The 23,796-nt window shown below is 43.0% G+C and overlaps 1 protein-coding gene across 2 annotated transcripts in view; it reads left to right on the top strand.

Annotated features, from left to right (window-relative positions):
• Positions 1–23,796, top strand: part of NAV2 (neuron navigator 2) — a 637,654-nt gene that overhangs the window by 217,363 nt on the left and 396,495 nt on the right. Inside the window, exon 1 of one of the 2 annotated variants that reach the window (XM_088458933.1) lies at positions 14,267–14,287. The exons of the other annotated variant lie outside the window; for it this stretch is intronic. Within the exon in view, the coding sequence (XP_088315059.1) occupies positions 14,282–14,287 (6 nt within the window). The 5' untranslated portion in view covers positions 14,267–14,281. Of the gene's footprint in view, positions 1–14,266; positions 14,288–23,796 lie in introns of those variants that run through there. 2 annotated transcript variants of the gene reach the window in all.

Consider the following 23,796-nt stretch of genomic DNA (forward strand, 5'->3'; position numbering starts at 1 on the left):
AGAATTTGAAAAAATCACTTTAGGGACTTAAAAATATGCATGCACCAATTTTCATATACCCCAAATTTGATGGGCGTATATATGTTGCCAAAAAATAAAATACATGTTATTCTTCATCACTTCGTCACAGGCGCATCTATGCACCTGCCGCGGCTATTTAAGAACCCCAATTACCTTCAGCAGGCCAATTCGGGGGTACTCATAGTGATCCCCCATGTCATACCATCTTTTTTTGGGGGGGGGGGGGTGACAGCATGATTTCCCCAAAAACTGACAGGACTTTGATATACTTACCTTTCCACCGGGTCCCGTTTTCGCCGGATCCTAATTGAATACGGGATAAGCAGGCACGCGCCCGATACTTTATCCCTGCAAAAAACGTTGATGATGGTGAAAAGTCCGACCTCTGACTTTTCACCTCAAATTGAATACGGCCCCTAGTGTGAGAAATGCGTGTAATTGAATACATCTACAAGTAATGATAGAGAATATATATATATATATATATACACACACACACATACAGTATACTATATATATCTATCTCTATATCTATCAATATCTCCATTCACCCTTTTGATAGTATTAATAACTATCACATATTCACGTGATTTCATGGTCAGACGCGTTCATACCACCATTTCCTCTCGTGTGTTCCTTACTTCATTCATAGTTTTCCCTAATAACATTATACTAGTATTATTGGTATACCGGTCATTACTACATAGCCAATCAATAATATTCCTAATATCAATAAGAGTGATCTCACCAATGAATGTATCAGTGATTTTAACCATGTACCTACATTATCTGTCATTAGTGCTATATGCTCAGTGTTCCGTATCAGATTGTGATGTTGTGCTATAGCTTATATTATATATATATATTAGTGTGTTGTGGTCCCGTATCAGGTTGTGATGTTGTGCTATAGCTTATATTATATATATATATTAGTGTGTTGTGGTCCTGTATCAGGTTGTGATGTTGTGCTATAGCTTATATTATATATATATATTAGTGTGTTGTGGTCCTGTATCAGGTTGTGATGTTGTGCTATAGCTTATATTATATATATATATTAGTGTGTTGTGGTCCTGTATCAGGTTGTGATGTTGTGCTATAGCTTATATTATATATATATATTAGTGTGTTGTGGTCCTGTATCAGGTTGTGATGTTGTGCTATAGCTTATATTATATATATATATTAGTGTGTTGTGGTCCTGTATCAGGTTGTGATGTTGTGCTATAGCTTATATTATATATATATTAGTGTGTTGTGGTCCTGTATCAGGTTGTGATGTTGTGCTATAGCTTATATTATATATATATATTAGTGTGTTGTGGTCCTGTATCAGGTTGTGATGTTGTGCTATAGCTTATATTATATATATATTAGTGTGTTGTGGTCCTGTATCAGATTGTGATGTTGTGCTATAGCTTATATTATATATATATTAGTGTGTTGTGGTCCTGTATCAGATTGTGATGTTGTGCTATAGCTTATATATTATATATATATATTAGTGTGTTGTGGTCCCGTATCAGGTTGTGATGTTGTGCTATAGCTTATATTATATATATATTAGTGTGTTGTGGTCCTGTATCAGGTTGTGATGTTGTGCTATAGCTTATATTATATATATATTAGTGTGTTGTGGTCCTGTATCAGGTTGTGATGTTGTGCTATAGCTTATATTATATATATATATTAGTGTGTTGTGGTCCTGTATCAGATTGTGATGTTGTGCTATAGCTTATATTATATATATATATTAGTGTGTTGTGGTCCCGTATCAGGTTGTGATGTTGTGCTATAGCTTATATTATATATATATATTAGTGTGTTGTGGTCCTGTATCAGATTGTGATGTTGTGCTATAGCTTATATTATATATATATATTAGTGTGTTGTGGTCCTGTATCAGGTTGTGATGTTGTGCTATAGCTTATATTATATATATATATTAGTGTGTTGTGGTCCCGTATCAGGTTGTGATGTTGTGCTATAGCTTATATTATATATATATATTAGTGTGTTGTGGTCCTGTATCAGATTGTGATGTTGTGCTATAGCTTATATTATATATATATTAGTGTGTTGTGGTCCTGTATCAGGTTGTGATGTTGTGCTATAGCTTATATTATATATATATTAGTGTGTTGTGGTCCTGTATCAGGTTGTGATGTTGTGCTATAGCTTATATTATATATATATATTAGTGTGTTGTGGTCCTGTATCAGGTTGTGATGTTGTGCTATAGCTTATATTATATATATATTAGTGTGTTGTGGTCCTGTATCAGGTTGTGATGTTGTGCTATAGCTTATATTATATATATATTAGTGTGTTGTGGTCCTGTATCAGGTTGTGATGTTGTGCTATAGCTTATATTATATATATATATATTAGTGTGTTGTGGTCCTGTATCAGGTTGTGATGTTGTGCTATAGCTTATATTATATATATATTAGTGTGTTGTGGTCCTGTATCAGATTGTGATGTTGTGCTATAGCTTATATTATATATATATATTAGTGTGTTGTGGTCCTGTATCAGGTTGTGATGTTGTGCTATAGCTTATATTATATATATATATATTAGTGTGTTGTGGTCCTGTATCAGGTTGTGATGTTGTGCTATAGCTTATATTATATATATATTAGTGTGTTGTGGTCCTGTATCAGGATGTGATGTTGTGCTATAGCTTATATTATATATATATATTAGTGTGTTGTGGTCCTGTATCAGGTTGTGATGTTGTGCTATAGCTTATATTATATATATATTAGTGTGTTGTGGTCCTGTATCAGGTTGTGATGTTGTGCTATAGCTTATATTATATATATATTAGTGTGTTGTGGTCCTGTATCAGGATGTGATGTTGTGCTATAGCTTATATTATATATATATTAGTGTGTTGTGGTCCTGTATCAGGTTGTGATGTTGTGCTATAGCTTATATTATATATATATATTAGTGTGTTGTGGTCCTGTATCAGATTGTGATGTTGTGCTATAGCTTATATTATATATATATTAGTGTGTTGTGGTCCCGTATCAGATTGTGATGTTGTGCTATAGCTTATATATTATATATATATATTAGTGTGTTGTGGTCCTGTATCAGGTTGTGATGTTGTGCTATAGCTTATATTATATATATATATTAGTGTGTTGTGGTCCTGTATCAGATTGTGATGTTGTGCTATAGCTTATATTATATATATATATTAGTGTGTTGTGGTCCTGTATCAGGTTGTGATGTTGTGCTATAGCTTATATTATATATATATTAGTGTGTTGTGGTCCCGTATCAGGTTGTGATATTGTGCTATAGCTTATATTATATATATATATTAGTGTGTTGTGGTCCCGTATCAGGTTGTGATGTTGTGCTATAGCTTATATTATATATATATTAGTGTGTTGTGGTCCTGTATCAGATTGTGATGTTGTGCTATAGCTTATATTATATATATATATTAGTGTGTTGTGGTCCTGTATCAGATTGTGATGTTGTGCTATAGCTTATATTATATATATATTAGTGTGTTGTGGTCCCGTATCAGGTTGTGATGTTGTGCTATAGCTTATATTATATATATATATTAGTGTGTTGTGGTCCTGTATCAGGTTGTGATGTTGTGCTATAGCTTATATTATATATATATTAGTGTGTTGTGGTCCCGTATCAGGTTGTGATGTTGTGCTATAGCTTATATTATATATATATTAGTGTGTTGTGGTCCTGTATCAGGTTGTGATGTTGTGCTATAGCTTATATTATATATATATTAGTGTGTTGTGGTCCTGTATCAGGTTGTGATGTTGTGTTATAGCTTATATTATATATATATATTAGTGTGTTGTGGTCCTGTATCAGGTTGTGATGTTGTGCTATAGCTTATATTATATATATATATTAGTGTGTTGTGGTCCTGTATCAGGTTGTGATGTTGTGCTATAGCTTATATTATATATATATTAGTGTGTTGTGGTCCTGTATCAGGATGTGATGTTGTGCTATAGCTTATATTATATATATATATTAGTGTGTTGTGGTCCTGTATCAGGTTGTGATGTTGTGCTATAGCTTATATTATATATATATATTAGTGTGTTGTGGTCCCGTATCAGGTTGTGATGTTGTGCTATAGCTTATATTATATATATATTAGTGTGTTGTGGTCCTGTATCAGGTTGTGATGTTGTGCTATAGCTTATATTATATATATATATTAGTGTGTTGTGGTCCTGTATCAGGTTGTGATGTTGTGCTATAGCTTATATTATATATATATATTAGTGTGTTGTGGTCCTGTATCAGATTGTGATGTTGTGCTATAGCTTATATTATATATATATTAGTGTGTTGTGGTCCTGTATCAGGTTGTGATGTTGTGCTATAGCTTATATTATATATATATATATTAGTGTGTTGTGGTCCCGTATCAGGTTGTGATGTTGTGCTATAGCTTATATTATATATATATATTAGTGTGTTGTGGTCCTGTATCAGATTGTGATGTTGTGCTATAGCTTATATTATATATATATTAGTGTGTTGTGGTCCTGTATCAGGTTGTGATGTTGTGCTATAGCTTATATTATATATATATTAGTGTGTTGTGGTCCTGTATCAGGTTGTGATGTTGTGCTATAGCTTATATTATATATATATTAGTGTGTTGTGGTCCTGTATCAGGTTGTGATGTTGTGCTATAGCTTATATTATATATATATTAGTGTGTTGTGGTCCTGTATCAGATTGTGATGTTGTGCTATAGCTTATATTATATATATATATTAGTGTGTTGTGGTCCTGTATCAGGTTGTGATGTTGTGCTATAGCTTATATTATATATATATATTAGTGTGTTGTGGTCCCGTATCAGGTTGTGATGTTGTGCTATAGCTTATATTATATATATATATTAGTGTGTTGTGGTCCTGTATCAGATTGTGATGTTGTGCTATAGCTTATATTATATATATATATTAGTGTGTTGTGGTCCTGTATCAGGTTGTGATGTTGTGCTATAGCTTATATTATATATATATTAGTGTGTTGTGGTCCTGTATCAGGTTGTGATGTTGTGCTATAGCTTATATTATATATATATTAGTGTGTTGTGGTCCTGTATCAGGTTGTGATGTTGTGCTATAGCTTATATTATATATATATATTAGTGTGTTGTGGTCCTGTATCAGGTTGTGATGTTGTGCTATAGCTTATATTATATATATATTAGTGTGTTGTGGTCCTGTATCAGGTTGTGATGTTGTGCTATAGCTTATATTATATATATATTAGTGTGTTGTGGTCCTGTATCAGGATGTGATGTTGTGCTATAGCTTATATTATATATATATATTAGTGTGTTGTGGTCCTGTATCAGGTTGTGATGTTGTGCTATAGCTTATATTATATATATATTAGTGTGTTGTGGTCCTGTATCAGATTGTGATGTTGTGCTATAGCTTATATTATATATATATATTAGTGTGTTGTGGTCCTGTATCAGGTTGTGATGTTGTGCTATAGCTTATATTATATATATATATTAGTGTGTTGTGGTCCTGTATCAGGTTGTGATGTTGTGCTATAGCTTATATTATATATATATTAGTGTGTTGTGTTCCGTATCAGATTGTGATGTTGTGCTATAGCTTATATTATATATATATTAGTGTGTTGTGGTCCTGTATCAGATTGTGATGTTGTGCTATAGCTTATATTATATATATATATTAGTGTGTTGTGGTCCTGTATCAGGTTGTGATGTTGTGCTATAGCTTATATTATATATATATATTAGTGTGTTGTGGTCCCGTATCAGGTTGTGATGTTGTGCTATAGCTTATATTATATATATATTAGTGTGTTGTGGTCCTGTATCAGGTTGTGATGTTGTGCTATAGCTTATATTATATATATATTAGTGTGTTGTGGTCCTGTATCAGGTTGTGATGTTGTGCTATAGCTTATATTATATATATATATTAGTGTGTTGTGGTCCTGTATCAGGATGTGATGTTGTGCTATAGCTTATATTATATATATATATTAGTGTGTTGTGGTCCTGTATCAGGTTGTGATGTTGTGCTATAGCTTATATTATATATATATATTAGTGTGTTGTGGTCCTGTATCAGGTTGTGATGTTGTGCTATAGCTTATATTATATATATATATTAGTGTGTTGTGGTCCCGTATCAGGTTGTGATGTTGTGCTATAGCTGATATTATATATATATTAGTGTGTTGTGGTCCTGTATCAGGTTGTGATGTTGTGCTATAGCTTATATTATATATATATTAGTGTGTTGTGGTCCTGTATCAGGTTGTGATGTTGTGCTATAGCTTATATTATATATATATATTAGTGTGTTGTGGTCCTGTATCAGATTGTGATGTTGTGCTATAGCTTATATTATATATATATATTAGTGTGTTGTGGTCCTGTATCAGGTTGTGATGTTGTGCTATAGCTTATATTATATATATATTAGTGTGTTGTGGTCCTGTATCAGGTTGTGATGTTGTGCTATAGCTTATATTATATATATATATTAGTGTGTTGTGGTCCCGTATCAGGTTGTGATGTTGTGCTATAGCTTATATTATATATATATATATGTGTGTTGTGGTCCCGTATCAGGTTGTGATGTTGTGCTATAGCTTATATTATATATATATTAGTGTGTTGTGGTCCCGTATCAGGTTGTGATGTTGTGCTATAGCTTATATTATATATATATTAGTGTGTTGTGGTCCCGTATCAGGTTGTGATGTTGTGCTATAGCTTATATTATATATATATTAGTGTGTTGTGGTCCTGTATCAGGTTGTGATGTTGTGCTATAGCTTATATTATATATATATTAGTGTGTTGTGGTCCTGTATCAGGTTGTGATGTTGTGCTATAGCTTATATTATATATATATTAGTGTGTTGTGGTCCCGTATCAGGTTGTGATGTTGTGCTATAGCTTATATTATATATATATATTAGTGTGTTGTGGTCCTGTATCAGGTTGTGATGTTGTGCTATAGCTTATATTATATATATATTAGTGTGTTGTGGTCCTGTATCAGGTTGTGATGTTGTGCTATAGCTTATATTATATATATATATTAGTGTGTTGTGGTCCTGTATCAGATTGTGATGTTGTGCTATAGCTTATATTATATATATATTAGTGTGTTGTGGTCCTGTATCAGGTTGTGATGTTGTGCTATAGCTTATATTATATATATATATTAGTGTGTTGTGGTCCCGTATCAGGTTGTGATGTTGTGCTATAGCTTATATTATATATATATATTAGTGTGTTGTGGTCCCGTATCAGGTTGTGATGTTGTGCTATAGCTTATATTATATATATATTAGTGTGTTGTGGTCCCGTATCAGGTTGTGATGTTGTGCTATAGCTTATATTATATATATATTAGTGTGTTGTGGTCCTGTATCAGATTGTGATGTTGTGCTATAGCTTATATTATATATATATTAGTGTGTTGTGGTCCTGTATCAGGTTGTGATGTTGTGCTATAGCTTATATTATATATATATATTAGTGTGTTGTGGTCCTGTATCAGATTGTGATGTTGTGCTATAGCTTATATTATATATATATTAGTGTGTTGTGGTCCTGTATCAGGTTGTGATGTTGTGCTATAGCTTATATTATATATATATATTAGTGTGTTGTGGTCCCGTATCAGGTTGTGATGTTGTGCTATAGCTTATATTATATATATATATTAGTGTGTTGTGGTCCCGTATCAGGTTGTGATGTTGTGCTATAGCTTATATTATATATATATTAGTGTGTTGTGGTCCCGTATCAGGTTGTGATGTTGTGCTATAGCTTATATTATATATATATTAGTGTGTTGTGGTCCTGTATCAGGTTGTGATGTTGTGCTATAGCTTATATTATATATATATTAGTGTGTTGTGGTCCTGTATCAGGTTGTGATGTTGTGCTATAGCTTATATTATATATATATTAGTGTGTTGTGGTCCTGTATCAGGTTGTGATGTTGTGCTATAGCTTATATTATATATATATTAGTGTGTTGTGGTCCCGTATCAGGTTGTGATGTTGTGCTATAGCTTATATTATATATATATATTAGTGTGTTGTGGTCCTGTATCAGGTTGTGATGTTGTGCTATAGCTTATATTATATATATATTAGTGTGTTGTGGTCCCGTATCAGGTTGTGATGTTGTGCTATAGCTTATATTATATATATATTAGTGTGTTGTGGTCCCGTATCAGGTTGTGATGTTGTGCTATAACCTCCTGTCTGGCTGATAAATAGTGTAACACTGACCTCTGCTCAATCAGCTCTGTTTGAAAAACTTGTTGTTGCAACACTCCAAAGAGTTATATCATAAATATTGGTTATATTATAAATTAAATTTAGCTAGATCTTGTATATATCCCCAACTCGATGTTCCCCTAGTTATTCCCGTTCTATAAAATCTTGAAAACCATGGTACCCATAGATAAACTGTGATGCTGATTGGTTGATGGATTTCAGTATTAATTGGATTTTATGTAACTGTAAGAACTCGAGGAACTGTGAATCCGCTTCATTCAAATTTGCTTTATCAGAATGTACATAAACGCATATTTAGGACTAATTAGGTTATGCCCTAATCCACAGACGGCACGCTTCTACCTCCCAGGCTGCAGCCCTGGCCGTGCCCTAATCCACAGACGGCACGCTTCTATCTCCCAGGCTGCAGCCCTGGCTGTGCCCTAATCCACAGACGGCACGCTTCTACCTCCCAGGCTGCAGCCCTGGCCGTGCCCTAATCCACAGACGGCACGCTTCTATCTCCCAGGCTTCAGCCCACACTGTGCCCTAATCCACAGACGGCACGCTTCTACCTCCCAGGCTGCAGCCCTGGCCGTGCCCTAATCCACAGACGGCACACTTCTATCTCCCAGGCTTCAGCCCACACTGTGCCCTAATCCACAGACGGCACGCTTCTATCTCCCAGGCTGCAGCCCTGGCTGTGCCCTAATCCACAGACGGCACGCTTCTACCTCCCAGGCTGCAGCCCTGGCCGTGCCCTAATCCACAGACGGCACGCTTCTATCTCCCAGGCTTCAGCCCACACTGTGCCCTAATCCACAGACGGCACGCTTCTACCTCCCAGGCTGCAGCCCTGGCCGTGCCCTAATCTACAGACGGCACGCTTCTATCTCCCAGGCTTCAGCCCACACTGTGCCCTAATCCACAGACGGCACGCTTCTATCTCCCAGGCTGCTGCCATGGCCGTGCCCTAATCCACAGACGGCACGCTTCTATCTCCCAGGCTGCTGCCATGGCCGTGCCCTAATCCACAGACGGCACGCTTCTATCTCCCAGGCTGCTGCCATGGCCATGCCCTAATCCACAGACGGCACGCTTCTATCTCCCAGGCTGCTGCCATGGCCGTGCCCTAATCCACAGACGGCACGCTTCTATCTCCAAGGCTTTAGCCCACACTGTGCCCTAATCCACAGACGGCACGCTTCTATCTCCCAGGCTGCAGCCCTGGCCGTTCCCTAATCCACAGACGGCACGCTTCTATCTCCCAGACTGCAGCCCTGACCGTGCCCTAATCCACAGACGGCACGCTTCTACCTCCCAGGCTGCAGCCCTGGCCGTGCTCTAATCCACAGACGGCACGCTTCTACCTCCCAGGCTGCAGCCCTGGCCGTGCCCTAATCCACAGACGGCACGCTTCTACCTCCCAGGCTGCAGCCCTGGCCGTTCCCTAATCCACAGACGGCACGCTTCTACCTCCCAGGCTGCAGCCCTGGCCGTGCCCTAATCCACAGACGGCACGCTTCTACCTCCCAGGCTGCAGCCCTGGCCGTGCCCTAATCCACAGAATGCACGCTTCTATATTCAATGCTGCAGCCCTGGCCGTGCCCTAATCCACAGACGGCACGCTTCTATCTCCCAGGCTGCAGCCCTGGCCGTGCCCTAATCCACAGACTGCACGCTTCTACCTCCCAGGCTGCAGCCCTGGCCGTGCCCTAATCCACAGAATGTACGCTTCTATATTCAATGCTGCAGCCCTGGCCGTGCCCTAATCCACAGACGGCACGCTTCTATCTCCCAGACTGCAGCCCTGGCCGTGCCCTAATCCACAGACTGCACGCTTCTGCCTCCCAGGCTGCAGCCCTGGCCGTGCCCTAATCCACAGACGGCACGCTTCTATCTCCCAGGCTTCAGCCCACACTGTGCCCTAATCCACAGACTGCACGCTTCTGCCTCCCAGACTGCAGCCCTGGCCGTGCCCTAATCCACAGACTGCACGCTTCTGCCTCCCAGGCTGCAGCCCTGGCCGCGCCCTAATCCACAGACGGCACGCTTCTACCTCCCAGGCTGCAGCCCTGGCCGTGCTCTAATCCACAGACGGCACGCTTCTACCTCCCAGGCTGCAGCCCTGGCCATGCCCTAATCCACAGACGGCACGCTTCTACCTCCCAGGCTGCAGCCCTGGCCGTGCCCTAATCCACAGACGGCACGCTTCTACCTCCCAGGCTGCAGCCCTGGCCGTGCCCTAATCCACAGAATGCACGCTTCTATCTCCCAGGCTGCAGCCCTGGCCGTTCCCTAATCCACAGACGGCACGCTTCTACCTCCCAGGCTGCAGCCCTGGCCGTGCTCTAATCCACAGACGGCACGCTTCTACCTCCCAGGCTGCAGCCCTGGCCGTGCCCTAATCCACAGACGGCACGCTTCTACCTCCCAGGCTGCAGCCCTGGCCGTGCCCTAATCCACAGACGGCACGATTCTACCTCCCAGGCTGCAGCCCTGGCCGTGCCCTAATCCACAGATGGCACGCTTCTACCTCCCAGGCTGCAGCCCTGGCCGTGCCCTAATCCACAGAATGCACGCTTCTATATTCAATGCTGCAGCCCTGGCCGTGCCCTAATCCACAGACGGCACGCTTCTACCTCCCAGGCTGCAGCCCTGGCCGTGCCCTAATCCACAGACGGCACGCTTCTATCTTCCAGACTGCAGCCCTGGCCGTGCCCTAATCCACAGACTGCACGCTTCTGCCTCCCAGGCTGCAGCCCTGGCCGTGCCCTAATCCACAGACGGCACGCTTCTACCTCCCAGGCTGCAGCCCTGGCCGTGCTCTAATCCACAGACGGCACGCTTCTACCTCCCAGGCTGCAGCCCTGGCCGTGCCCTAATCCACAGACGGCACGCTTCTACCTCCCAGGCTGCAGCCCTGGCCGTGCCCTAATCCACAGAATGCACGCTTCTATATTCAATGCTGCAGCCCTGGCCGTGCCCTAATCCACAGACGGCACGCTTCTATCTCCCAGACTGCAGCCCTGGCCGTGCCCTAATCCACAGACTGCACGCTTCTGCCTCCCAGGCTGCAGCCCTGGCCGTGCCCTAATCCACAGACGGCACGCTTCTATCTCCCAGACTGCAGCCCTGGCCGTGCCCTAATCCACAGACGGCACGCTTCTGCCTCCCAGGCTGCAACCCTGGCCGTGCCCTAATCCACAGACGGCACGCTTCTATCTCCCAGACTGCAGCCCTGGCCACGCCCTAATCCACAGATGGCACGCTTCTATCTCCCAGGCTGCAGCCCTGGCCGCGCTCTAATCCACAGACTGCACGCTTCTACCTCCCAGGCTGCAGCTGGCGCTCAGAATGCTGGCAACGGAATCCCGACACCAGTCTGAACCTTGGTGCCATTTCCCGACCGCTGGCATTCAGATGGTAAGTATTGGGGTTAGGGGGAGGGTTGTTGTCAGGCTGCGTGGATATGAGGAGGGCAGAGCCGTAACTAAGGCTAGCGGCGTCTGGTGCAGGCCACGCCCCCATTACATGATGTCACATGGAGGGGCGGGGCTACAAAAACTGATAATTACAGCAATGCCCGGAGCATACTCAGGATGGTGCTGTCGGAGCAGTGGTGTGCCCGTCCTAAGGACGCTCTGGTTGGCAGTGCTGCAGAGATTCTGGCTGTCGCCATTCCAGACACCCTGCTAGCCAGGTACAAGAGCCGCGGGTGAGCGCTACGCTCTGTACGGTCGCACCGCTCACGCACCCCCCTAGTTATGGCCCTGAGGGAGCGTTGTTAGGCTGCGGGGAGTGAGGGCTGGGTTTAGGGGTAGGGATACTTATTTGCAGGTGTCAGTCTCCTAACCCTGTCGGCATGCTGGCGTGGGGGATTCAGAGCGCTGGCTGTACTTATACCATTATTTTATATGGTATAATCATACTTGCCTACTATCCCGATTGCATCATCATTGTGGCCCCGCCCCCGCAGTGTCGGTGATCACGCCATTGTGTAACGGGGACGGAGCCATGATGCAATCACTGGGTCTAAGGGCATCTAACATGAAAGTAAATGTTATGTCTTTCCCTGGTTATGTCTCCCCCCCCATCCCCCCCCCCCCCATTACAGATGACTTACAGACATCTAGGTTAGACAAGTCTCCATGTACATAATTAGTATAGTGAGCGATGCCTCCTACATAGCGGCACTATGATCATTGTGTAAGGTTTTCTCTCTCCAGCTTATCCTGCAGCATTGAGTTCATTCATTTATTATTAAAATGTATCTGCTAATATAATGCTAGTTCCCCCTGACAAAGCATTGGCGCTGCCTCCTGGCGTCCTGCGGGATCTCTGTATGATAATATACTATGTACGTCCTCTAGAGCTGCTACTGATGACTGAGACCGGGATCCTGCACCGTCCGGGTGATAAATTGCTCAAAGGACATTTATTTATTTTTCCCATATTGTGATGATATTATATTATGCTCCGTGATCGCTTTGCCCACTGGTGGTTACTGGAATGTAGGAAAGATAATTATTTTGTGTGCGTGACGGGACGACCTCCATCCGGCTGTCCAGCTCCCCGTGCAATGCATTAATACATATAGAGTAACATAACATGAAATAACAATATTTCCTGTACCCCAAGTTTACCATACAATAGTTGCAGGTGGAAGTTTTGGGTGTACAGTGAAGGGATTGGTCACATCTATAACGCACGATTACTGGTGATCATCTATAACGCATAATTACTGGTGATCATCTATAACGCATAATTACTGGTTATCATCTATAACGCATAATTACTGGTGAACATCTATAGCGCACAAGTACTGGTGATCATCTATAACGCATAATTACTGGTGATCATCTATAACGCACGATTACTGGTGATCATCTATAACGCACGATTACTGGTGATCATCTATAACGCACGATTACTGGTGATCATCTATAACGCACGATTACTGGTGATCATCTATAACGCACGATTACTGGTGATCATCTATAACGCATAATTACTGGTGATCATCTATAACGCACAAGTACTGGTGATCATCTATAACGCACAAGTACTGGTGATCATCTATAACGAACAATTACTGGTGATCATCTATAACGCACGATTACTGGTGATCATCTATAACGCACGATTACTGGTGATCATCTATAACGCATAATTACGGGTGATCATCTATAACGCACAAGTACTGGTGATCATCTATAACGAACAATTACTGGTGATCATCTATAACGAACAATTACTGGTGATCATCTATAACGCACGATTACTGGTGATCATCTATAACGCACGATTACTGGTGATCATCTATAACGAACAATTACTGGTGATCATCTATAACGCTTGATTACTGGTGATCATCTATAACGAACAATTACTGGTGATCATCTATAACGAACAATTACTGGTGATCATCTGTAACGCACGATTACTGGTGATCATCTATAACGCATAATTACTGGTGATCATCTATAACGCACGATTACTGGTGATCATCTATAACGCACGATTACTGGTGATCATCTATAACGCACGATTACTGGTGATCATCTATAACGCATGATTACTGGTGATTGGATAAACGTTATGGATGTACCTGCACTACTAACATGAGACCCCTAGACTTTGTGTGACGGGCACATGAAGTACTAGGCAGGAATACACAGGATAATTTACCTGGAGTAACGGCAGCAGGCAAGGTAGGAGTTAATGGCTGAGGCAAACAGATGCAGGTGTGCGCTAGAGTCTGCTGCTGGGGACTAGCTTGTAGGTCTGAAGACTTGTAATTAACTGGCACAGGTGGAAATGCACAGAAATAGACAGGATTCAGATCTGGATAGTAGCAGGCCAGCTTTTCAGGATGCAGGCTGGAACAATGCTGAAGCAGCTATGCTGGATGTGGACTTGGTTGTGGCAGGCCAGCTACTCAGGATGGAGGTAGGAATACTGTTGAACCTGCAATGCTGGATGTGGACTTGGTTGTGGCAGGCCAGCTACTTAGGATGCAGGTGGGACTAATGTTGAACCTGGAATGCTGGATATGGGCTTGATTGTGGCAGGCCAGCTACTTAGGATGCAGGTGGGAATAATGTTGAACCTGGAATGCTGGATATGGGCTTGATTGTGGCAGGCCAGCTACTCAGGATGCAGGTGGGAATAATGTTGAACCTGCAATGCTGGATATGGGCTTGATTGTGGCAGGCCAGCTACTCAGGATGCAGGTGGAAGTTTGTAACAGAACCAGTACTTTATATGGTTGAACTGGCCGGATGAATCCACAGGTACACGCTGGGACTAGACACAAACCGGAGGTGACACAGAAGGTAAGCTGGAGGGTCTTGGCAAGGCACAGGGCAGAACCCAGCAGGACACAGTAGTAGGACTGGTAGGGACAGGACACTGAGGACTGAGTCTGGGAGCACAGGTATACAATGGCAGGATACTGGACAGAGGAACAAAGATTTAGGAACTGTGCAGCAACCACGTGATCATCCACTAGGTGCAGCAACTTAGTAATATCACCGGCAGGCAGGAACTGACCAGAATCCCTAATGAAGGGAGAGATCTCCTGTGATTGGTCCGTCAGGCTGAGGTCAGGTAACGAGACTACCAACAGGTGAGTAACTGCACGTAGCAGCCAGGGTCCAGGTAGCTAGGATAGCGACTGAGAGCCAATCAGGCAGAGAGCCGCAGCGGCAAATGTAACAATAATACCATGGGCCAAATGTAATAGGTAGTCTGTTTTAGTAACAGTACAAACTCGCACTTTCTCGCACTTTTAAAAAGTGCGAGTTTGTACTGAAACTCGCAAATTCAATAGCCTGCGAACTTTTCTGCTCGAAGCTACTGCATTTGCGAGTGCAGGCGAGTTTAGGACTATGTAAACTGACACCTTTTAATGCGAGTAGCATTAAAAGGTGCGAGTTTTAGAGAAGCCATCACAGATCAGTGAGATCCGTGATGGCTTCTGTGTGTGTTTTAAAAAAAAAAAAACGTGCACCCCCTCCCCAAAAGCATAACCAGCCCCGGGCTTTATAAAGCCTGTTCTGGTTCTAAAAATACAGGGGCCAAAATGCGTAGGGGGCCCCTGTATATTAAGAACCAGCACAGGGCTTTGTTGAGCTGGTCCTGGTTCTGGAAAATCAGGGGACAAAACGAGTAGGGGTCCCCAGAAAATTCCAGATCCAGCACCGAACTCTTTCTAGCGGGGGGATAATGCCACAGCCAAGGAAAACCTTTCACCGGTTTCCCCGGCCAAAGCATTATCCCTGACCACTAGTCCAGGCCGGGGATCCCTGGGGAGTTGGGTACCCCCCCAATAAAGGGGTACCCCTCTCCAGTGCACCCCAGGCCTAGACTGATAGCCCGGGGTTATTCCCGGCACCCTAGGGTGGTGGGTGCCGGGTTGGTAGTGTAAAGTGTAAAAATAAAGTTTGCATATTGTCTTTAGTTGTAGGACCACAAGTACCAGCAAGCCTTCCCTGCATGCTGGTATTTGGAGAACCACAAATACCAACATGCGGGGCATTACGGGCCCGCTGGCACTTGTAGTTCCACAACTAAAGAAATACATAAATAAACAAACATACACCGTGAATGTAAAATTTTATTAAAACATACATGCACACTCACACTCACACATACTCACCTAGTATCCGAAGTAATCCATAGGGGTGTACCTGACAAAAAAAATCCATACTAACCTCTCCTATGTGTAGATCACGTCCACTGGCAATCCAGGGGTTAAAATAAAAAAATGCAAAAAACCCGATCCATGCCGGACTGAGCAAAGGTATGTGTGTACACATACCTTTGCTCCGCGTAAATGACCGGGGCACACGTGTGCCCCGTCAGTGAAGGGGCCGCCAGATAATCAGGGAGCATCTACGTCGGAGCAGACCCCTGATTAGCTGAATGTGGCCAGCCTCTGTCTCCCATAGACGTCTATGGTGAGAAATCCCCATTGAAGTCTATGGTGGGAACCGCTACATCGTAGCCGCAAGATTAATAGAGGTTAATCTTGTGGTTAAATCAATGATACAATGTCGTGACATACACACAGACACCCTATTACATTGGAGAGTTGTGAAAAATTGCGAGTTTAGCACCAAACTCGCAATTTACCAAAACAGACTACCTATTACATTTGGCCCCATATGTCTGTATTCAGTGGTGGTAATACTGATCGATTACAGTTGTGACCTGTTCCCACGGAGCGGGACTCTACTTCCTTTACTTGCTGCTTGCGATACCCTTTAACACTGTTAGTGATTCTGCAATTTTGAAAGACCAATAAAAAGATGCTAAAAATAGAAAGGTAATCATTTTACCCCGGCCAAGTCGGGGGCTGCGCATGCATTAACGGGCCGCTTCCACGCTGAACGCTGACAGCATAACTGAAACCAGACGCGCGGCAGGAGACCAATTCAGAGACGCAGCAGATCCATTTCCAAGAAAAATTCTGTTTATCTGAAAAGTATTAGTCTGACAAATGAAGTCTCCTCTTCTAGAACAATGTCAGGCATTCCCGGGGCGTGCTGGCCCATGTCTGCTAAGTACAGAGAGCGTTTTCCAGCCTTGTATAATATGCCCTGCTGCCTGGTAGTAAGCCCCATGCCCCCTAGACAAAGTAAATGCGGGGAGAACAGAAGGTGAGGAGACCCTGCTGGATAGCCAGGAGACGGTATTTACCTCCCAGGTGTCGCATTTATCCCTCGCTGGCGGTACGGCTTTCTCTGGTGGTGCAATCACCATGTCTCTGCATGGGAAGCCTAATTATCCAGCATTGTCTGAGTACAGCGATAGCAGATACAAATTATTCATATATATATATTTTTATGTCTGTGACTTTAAACATTTAATTTTTATTATTATCATTATTTTTTATTTTTTTTAACATCCGTTCTTATACTTTGTCTTTTACTAAGGGGTACTAAACACCCAAATCTGGGCTTTCAGGACCTGGTTCAGACTCGGACGCTAAGAAGCGTTCGCTCATAGCTGGCCGATGTTCGCATTCTGCGCATGTGTATGTATCGCAGTGCACGTGCGAGAGATCGGGAAGCGTTCGCTCGCTGCGCATAGACAGCCCAGCAGAGGGAGTGACAGGAGAAGCCGTTTGTGGGTGGTGACAGGGGCTGGACATTATAAACGAGGGAGTGGAGGTGCGAATGCAGGCGTGCCTGAGCGTCTTAACGCCGTTGTAGAGGCGTGTATAAATAACAGGCAGCGTCATAGTACACGTCACTTGGTTGTATTTCATACTGAAGTGCTCGCAGTGCTTGCGACAGGGTATAGTCAACCTCAAGCGCTGCGTTCACTTTCACTTCCGATGGTCCTTGATGTACCAATGGTTGCATACACTTCCTGGAGATGACAGGCTGGTGGACGTCTAAATACACAAAGTGATCGCACGCCAGGACATAGTGGGTGTGCTAATGCCTTGCCGTGCGATCGCCTGCCGTTCCATCACTTAGCTGAATTTGCATATGCTAGGTGCGAGCTTATGCATCTAGCGAGCTGCTCTAAATCGAGCCCTCAGTACCACAGCGCTGGCTAATACCTGTCGGGCCTGGCCTGGTGACGCTGTTTGTTCATGCAGCATCCAACATAGGTTTTTGTTTCTTTGTTTTGCCTTTAAATAACAAGTTAAGTACATTTTATCATGTATCTACATTGTACTTGGCGATCTTCCTATAAATCATTATCTCCTTTATTATGCATCAGATAAGTGTGGCTGCCAGTCACAGACTCTCAGCTCTCAGCATGTCATGTGAGGGGAATTTATAGAGGCCAGAGGGGCGTTCCAAAGCGCTGCCGAGTTATACATCATTATCTCCTTTATTATGCATCAGATAAGTGTGGCTGCCAGTCACAGACTCCCAGCATGTCATGTGATGGCAGAGGGGAATTTATAGAGCTCAGAGGGGCGTTCCAAAGCGCTGCTGAGTTATACATCATTATCTCCTTTATTATGCATCAGATAAGTGTGGCTGCCAGTCACAGACTCTCAGCATGTCATGTGATGGCAGAGGGGAATTTATAGAGCTCAGAGGGGCGTTCCAAAGCGCTGCCGAGTTATACATCATTATCTCCTTTATTATGCATCAGATAAGTGTGGCTGCCAGTCACAGACTCTCAGCATGTCATGTGACGGCAGAGGGAAATTTATAGAGCTCAGAGGGGCGTTCCAAAGCGCTGCCGAGTTATACCTCATTATCTCCTTTATTATGCATCAGATAAGTGTGGCTGCCAGTCACAGACTCTCTGCATGTCATGTGACGGCAGAGGGGAATTTATAGAGCTCAGAGGGGCGTTCCAAAGCGCTGCCGAGTTATACCTCATTATCTCCTTTATTATGCATCAGATAAGTGTGGCTGCCAGTCACAGACTCTCAGCATGTCATGTGACGGCAGAGGGGAATTTATAGAGCTCAGAGGGGCGTTCCAAAGCGCTGCCGAGTTATACCTCATTATCTCCTTTATTATGCATCAGATAAGTGTGGCTGCCAGTCACAGACTCTCAGCATGTCATGTGACGGCAGAGGGGAATTTATAAAGCTCAGAGGGGCGTTCCAAAGCGCTGCCGAGTTATACATCATTCATAGCAGCTTGATAAAATGGTAATTATTCATTTTTTTTTCTGCCTTAAAACATACTGCTCTGGGCCTGAACTGTAATGGCCGCTGATTATTGTTCCTTAGCCATGGCAATGTTTTTTGAAATTCTGGCACAATGGGATGTTTCATTACCGCAATAATGTGCAATTTATAGATAGGACGCCAACCGTTTCTCTCTCACAACCATAATTCTCATGTTTTTTGTGTCGCTTATGTAGGTTTAGTCATCATCCTGTTTGTTTTCCTTGATCCTATTTATCAGGCCCCTTAAGCCATCGGCCCCCAGGTATCATGTATATGCCCTTTGCACGGTTTCCTAATACAATTAGTGAGGGCTCATTCATTGGCTGGCACAGTGTAGACGTGGATGTGCTCTGTCAGCATTGGTCCGTGCCCAGTCTGTGCTGCCGCATGCGGAGGGCAGTTTGCAGAGTCAGCTGGCATGCTGGCTGTCCTTCCTCTTTAGTAATCTGATAAAGTGATTGGTAGCTTCAGATTTAAATGATTAACTCTGCATTCAACCCCTTTAATCCCTTAATGGGATTGTTTCCTGCCATTTAGTAAAATCACATTTTTAAGCGATTGACGACATTAACTGCTACACTAACATGTTGTATCTATGTACATGGGCCTCTGTCACCTGGTTTGTGTGTCTGTCACCTACACACCGCAGGTCATAAGTAATGTCAATTATTGGTGTTTCAGAGCATAAATACTGTGCAAGGTGTTTGCTGCAGGGGTGTTATATGTCATAAATAAGTTTATCATTTCTTAATAAAGTGAAGGAGATATATAGACTACGGTTGGGTACAGGTCCTGACAGGATTAGGATACCGACACCTAACCCTCCCCCTCTACCTACCCCTAACTGTCCCTCCCCAGTGCATAAACCAAACCTCCTGCCCCTAGTACCTAAACCTAACCTCACCCTCCCTGCACCCTAAACCTTAATGCCTAACCCTCCCCCTATTGTCTAACCCTATCCCTCCCCCTATCCCTCCCCCAGTGCCTAACCCTCCCCCTAGTGCCTAACCCTATCCCTCCCCCTATCCCTCCCCCAGTGCCTAACCCTCCCCCTAGTGCCTAACCCTATCCCTCCCCCTATCCCTCCCCCAGTGCCTAACCCTCCCCCTAGTGCCTAACCCTAACCCTCCCCCTAGTGCCTAACCCTCCCCCTAGTGCCTAACCCTATCCCTCCCCCAGTGCCTAACCCTCCCCCTAGTGCCTAACCCTATCCCTCCCCCTATCCCTCCCCCAGTGCCTAACCCTCCCCCTAGTGCCTAACCCTATCCCTCCCCCTAGTGCCTAACCCTCCCCCTAGTGCCTAACCCTCCCCCTAGTGCCTAACCCTCCCCCTAGTGCCTAACCCTAACCCTCCCCCTAGTGCCTAACCCTCCCCCTAGTGCCTAACTCTAACCCTAGTGCCTAACCCTAACCCTCCCCCTAGTGCCTAAACCTAACCCTCCCCCTAGTGCCTAACCCTCCCCGTAGTGCCTAACCCTAACCCTAGTGCCCAGCCCTCCCCCTAGTGCCTAAACCTAACCCTCCCCCTAGTCCCTAACCCACCCCCTAACCCTGCTACTTATCTTCAGGATGCCGGTGTCGGGATTCTAAGCATGTGCCGGCATATTGACTGTATCCCATAGGCTACAGCAGTGGTTCCCAAACCAATCACGACGTCCTAGAGTATTTGCATTATTTTCATGGCACCCTTATAGCCAAAAGTTTTATACTGCAAGAATTATTAAGTAAATTGTGCTTACCTGTCACTTAGGGCTCTATTTATCAACATTATTTTTACTAAAATAATGTGAAAAAGGGTGTTTTGTGTTTTCACACCCTTTTCACATTATTTTAGTATCACCTGTAGTTATTACAGGGCAATTGGAGTAGAATTCGTAAAATTCTACTCCAACCCCTAAGTAGCGTTCCCGCTAGGCTGTTTTAGCGGGGCGCGGCGCCCTGTCCTCCTTCTGGAGGGCAAAAAGCACCCTGCCCTCCAGGAGGAGGGCAAAAAGCGCCCTACCCTAACAGCCTGCGGGAGCCGTTCTCACCCGCGGGACGCAGTGTCCCGCGGGTGGACAAACATGCGGTGACCCGGTCACCGCCGGAGAATAGACGCCGTGCGCATGCGCCCGGCATCTATTCTCTCTTTCTGCAGCGCTTGAGGGCTGATTTGAGAACGTGAACGTGACGAAACTCGTCAAAGGGCTTCCTGACTTTTTACCAGTGTCTACCATCTGAACACCCGACTGTACCTGACGCTACACATAGCGGTACACTACACTCCGGTTATCCTGACTAGGACCAGGACGTTCATCTATGCCAGGACATTTGATTGTTCCAGAAAGCCTCTTTGCACTTGCCTGCGCTAGACCACGTGGAGTCCCTACTCACGGTTGTCTCCGGGGACGCCCGGAATTTACTGCCGTGATATACACGTCTACTTGCATGGTAACTGACCCGCTGGACACGTGCCTATGTGGGGAGAGCTCTCCGGCTACTATAGCGATTGCTGTCATACAGCTTACATCGGACGTCCTCATCTCTATTTGTAACCGTGAGTTAGAAAACCAGCCTCAATGTATGGGCTTATAAGTGACCATTTTTTATTACCTTTTTTTCTTCACTGTCGGGTATCCAGAAGGCCGTATGGCTATTGTGCATTAGCACTATTGACATTTGTGTCTATTTCTTCACACAGGATACATTGTTACTATGCTATAGCTACTGTCACAGTTTTTGGCAACAAGTGGAGTTCCTATTATCATACGTTTTTTCCTCCAAGGAACTAAACTACCAGTAATTGGATAGCATTTACCTAGTGTCATGACACTCAGCCATTATTAGATACATCTGCAGATTTAGGACCATTGTGGGGGTTTATTGTATGTACATTATTTGTATTGCCATCATTGTTTCTTTTAATAATTTTATATTTGCATTTGGCCATGTCATTTATTTATTAAATATTGTCATTATTATTATTATTTAGCAGCGCACGTCCAGTGTGTGTTTTTTGTTCGAGCTCCATGGTCCCCGGTCCTTGCTTTCACTCACACAATTAAGTTCTTAAAATCGATTTATTGATTTAGATTTTTTCTTGTTTTATCCTGTGGATTTTTTCTACAGTTTTTTTCCCCTTTTCTTTTAGCTACTGAACATTGCCGTTAATACTGCACATATTTTGGACTTCTGACTGCCACTGGTGTATTCAGTGGACGAACACCATTTTTAAGCCTATTATCACCTAGCTTTATTTAATAAAAGTTCTATATTATCATATTCAGCTTGCACTCATCACTCATATACATACTCACAATTGCCACACACCATCCCGATAAGGGTTTCGAGCGCATTTGATCTGTGATTATAGATTAGACGTTTGTATGCAATTTAGGAGGCCAGACACCCTTCTACAAGTGCAGCTCACCCTCATCATTTACTTTGAGTCCAGTGCGCAATATCTCCCCACCGTGTTATGAGGATATACCACTAAGTACTATGGGCAGACACACCAATAGATATTCTATATTCATATGTTTAAATGACAACAACTCCTATGAAGCCAGATCTTACTCTGGAATCAGAATCGCTAACCTAACCCCCCCCCCCCAACTATTTCTCCAGCTGTTCCTCATAATTGTGGATGCACTTGGTTAATATATGTGCATTATTCATAAACACTGATTGTAAAATTGACCTGTGTAATATACAGTCAGGTGCATAAATATTGGGACATTGACAGAATTTTCATATTTTGGCCTCTAGTCACCACCACAATGGCTTTGAAATGAAACAAACAAGATGTGATTTACCTGCAGACTTTCAGATTTAATTTGAGGGTAATTACATCCAAATCAGGTGAACGGTGTAGGAATTACAACGGTTTCTATATGTGCCTCCCACTTTTTAAGGGGCCAAAAGTAATGGGACAAACTAATGTCTGGAATGTCCATGTCATAAAAGATATGTAGGCATGACTACAAGACCGTTTAAGAACAGATTATTAGAACACATTGGAAATATAAGAAATGCTGCTACCGATTTACAGAAAATGAAGAAACTAACCTCTGTTGCGAGACACTTCCTAAAATATCATGGTGGCTCCCCTACGAACCTTAGAGCCTTTGGCTTAGAACATGTGAGACTGGGTATCAGGGGGGGTGACCTGACCAAGGTCCTTCTGCAGAAGGAGAGTGAATGGACTTTCAAATTGAAGACCACCCAACCCTATGGCCTAAATGAATATATTAATTATACGGCTTTTCTTTGATGCAGCCGAAAACTCAAATATAAACCTCTTATGCCTACCTACAATACTAATCAGTATGTAAGCTACTATCACATGATTTTCTTTTGATTTCCCTAACAAACAGACTCTCTACTTTCGCCGGTTTCCTCTTAGGTTAAATTAATCAATATTATTTACCATATGTTTTTCACTTAATAGGGCATACCCTTTAATGTATATTTATTTATTGTTTTTCTATATATTTTTCCAATGGACTTTCCATATTATATCTGTATATATTAACCTTCAGGTTAGAATAAGGATTTACCCATTGCTCTATACAAAGCTTTGTCTTAATATTACCTATCCGCAATAATTTTCTTGATATAGGTTTTTTTCTTTCCTTTATAACCTCTGCTTTTTATAGCCTCCGCGTTATATAAATGTTAGATAACGCCTTTAATATTCCCAGATAGAAACTAGATACGCAGACAATGTGTTGAATCAGTTTATTATCAGTTACAGCGAGACTGCTTTTCAGCCCTGTATTTGATTGGCCACATGTGTAAATAAAAGAGGCCAGCCCCCAGTGAT

The sequence above is a fragment of the Taudactylus pleione genome, unplaced genomic scaffold (genome assembly GCF_031769625.1).
Source record: "Taudactylus pleione unplaced genomic scaffold, aTauple2 ptg000875l, whole genome shotgun sequence".
Classification (NCBI taxonomy): domain Eukaryota; kingdom Metazoa; phylum Chordata; class Amphibia; order Anura; family Myobatrachidae; genus Taudactylus; species Taudactylus pleione.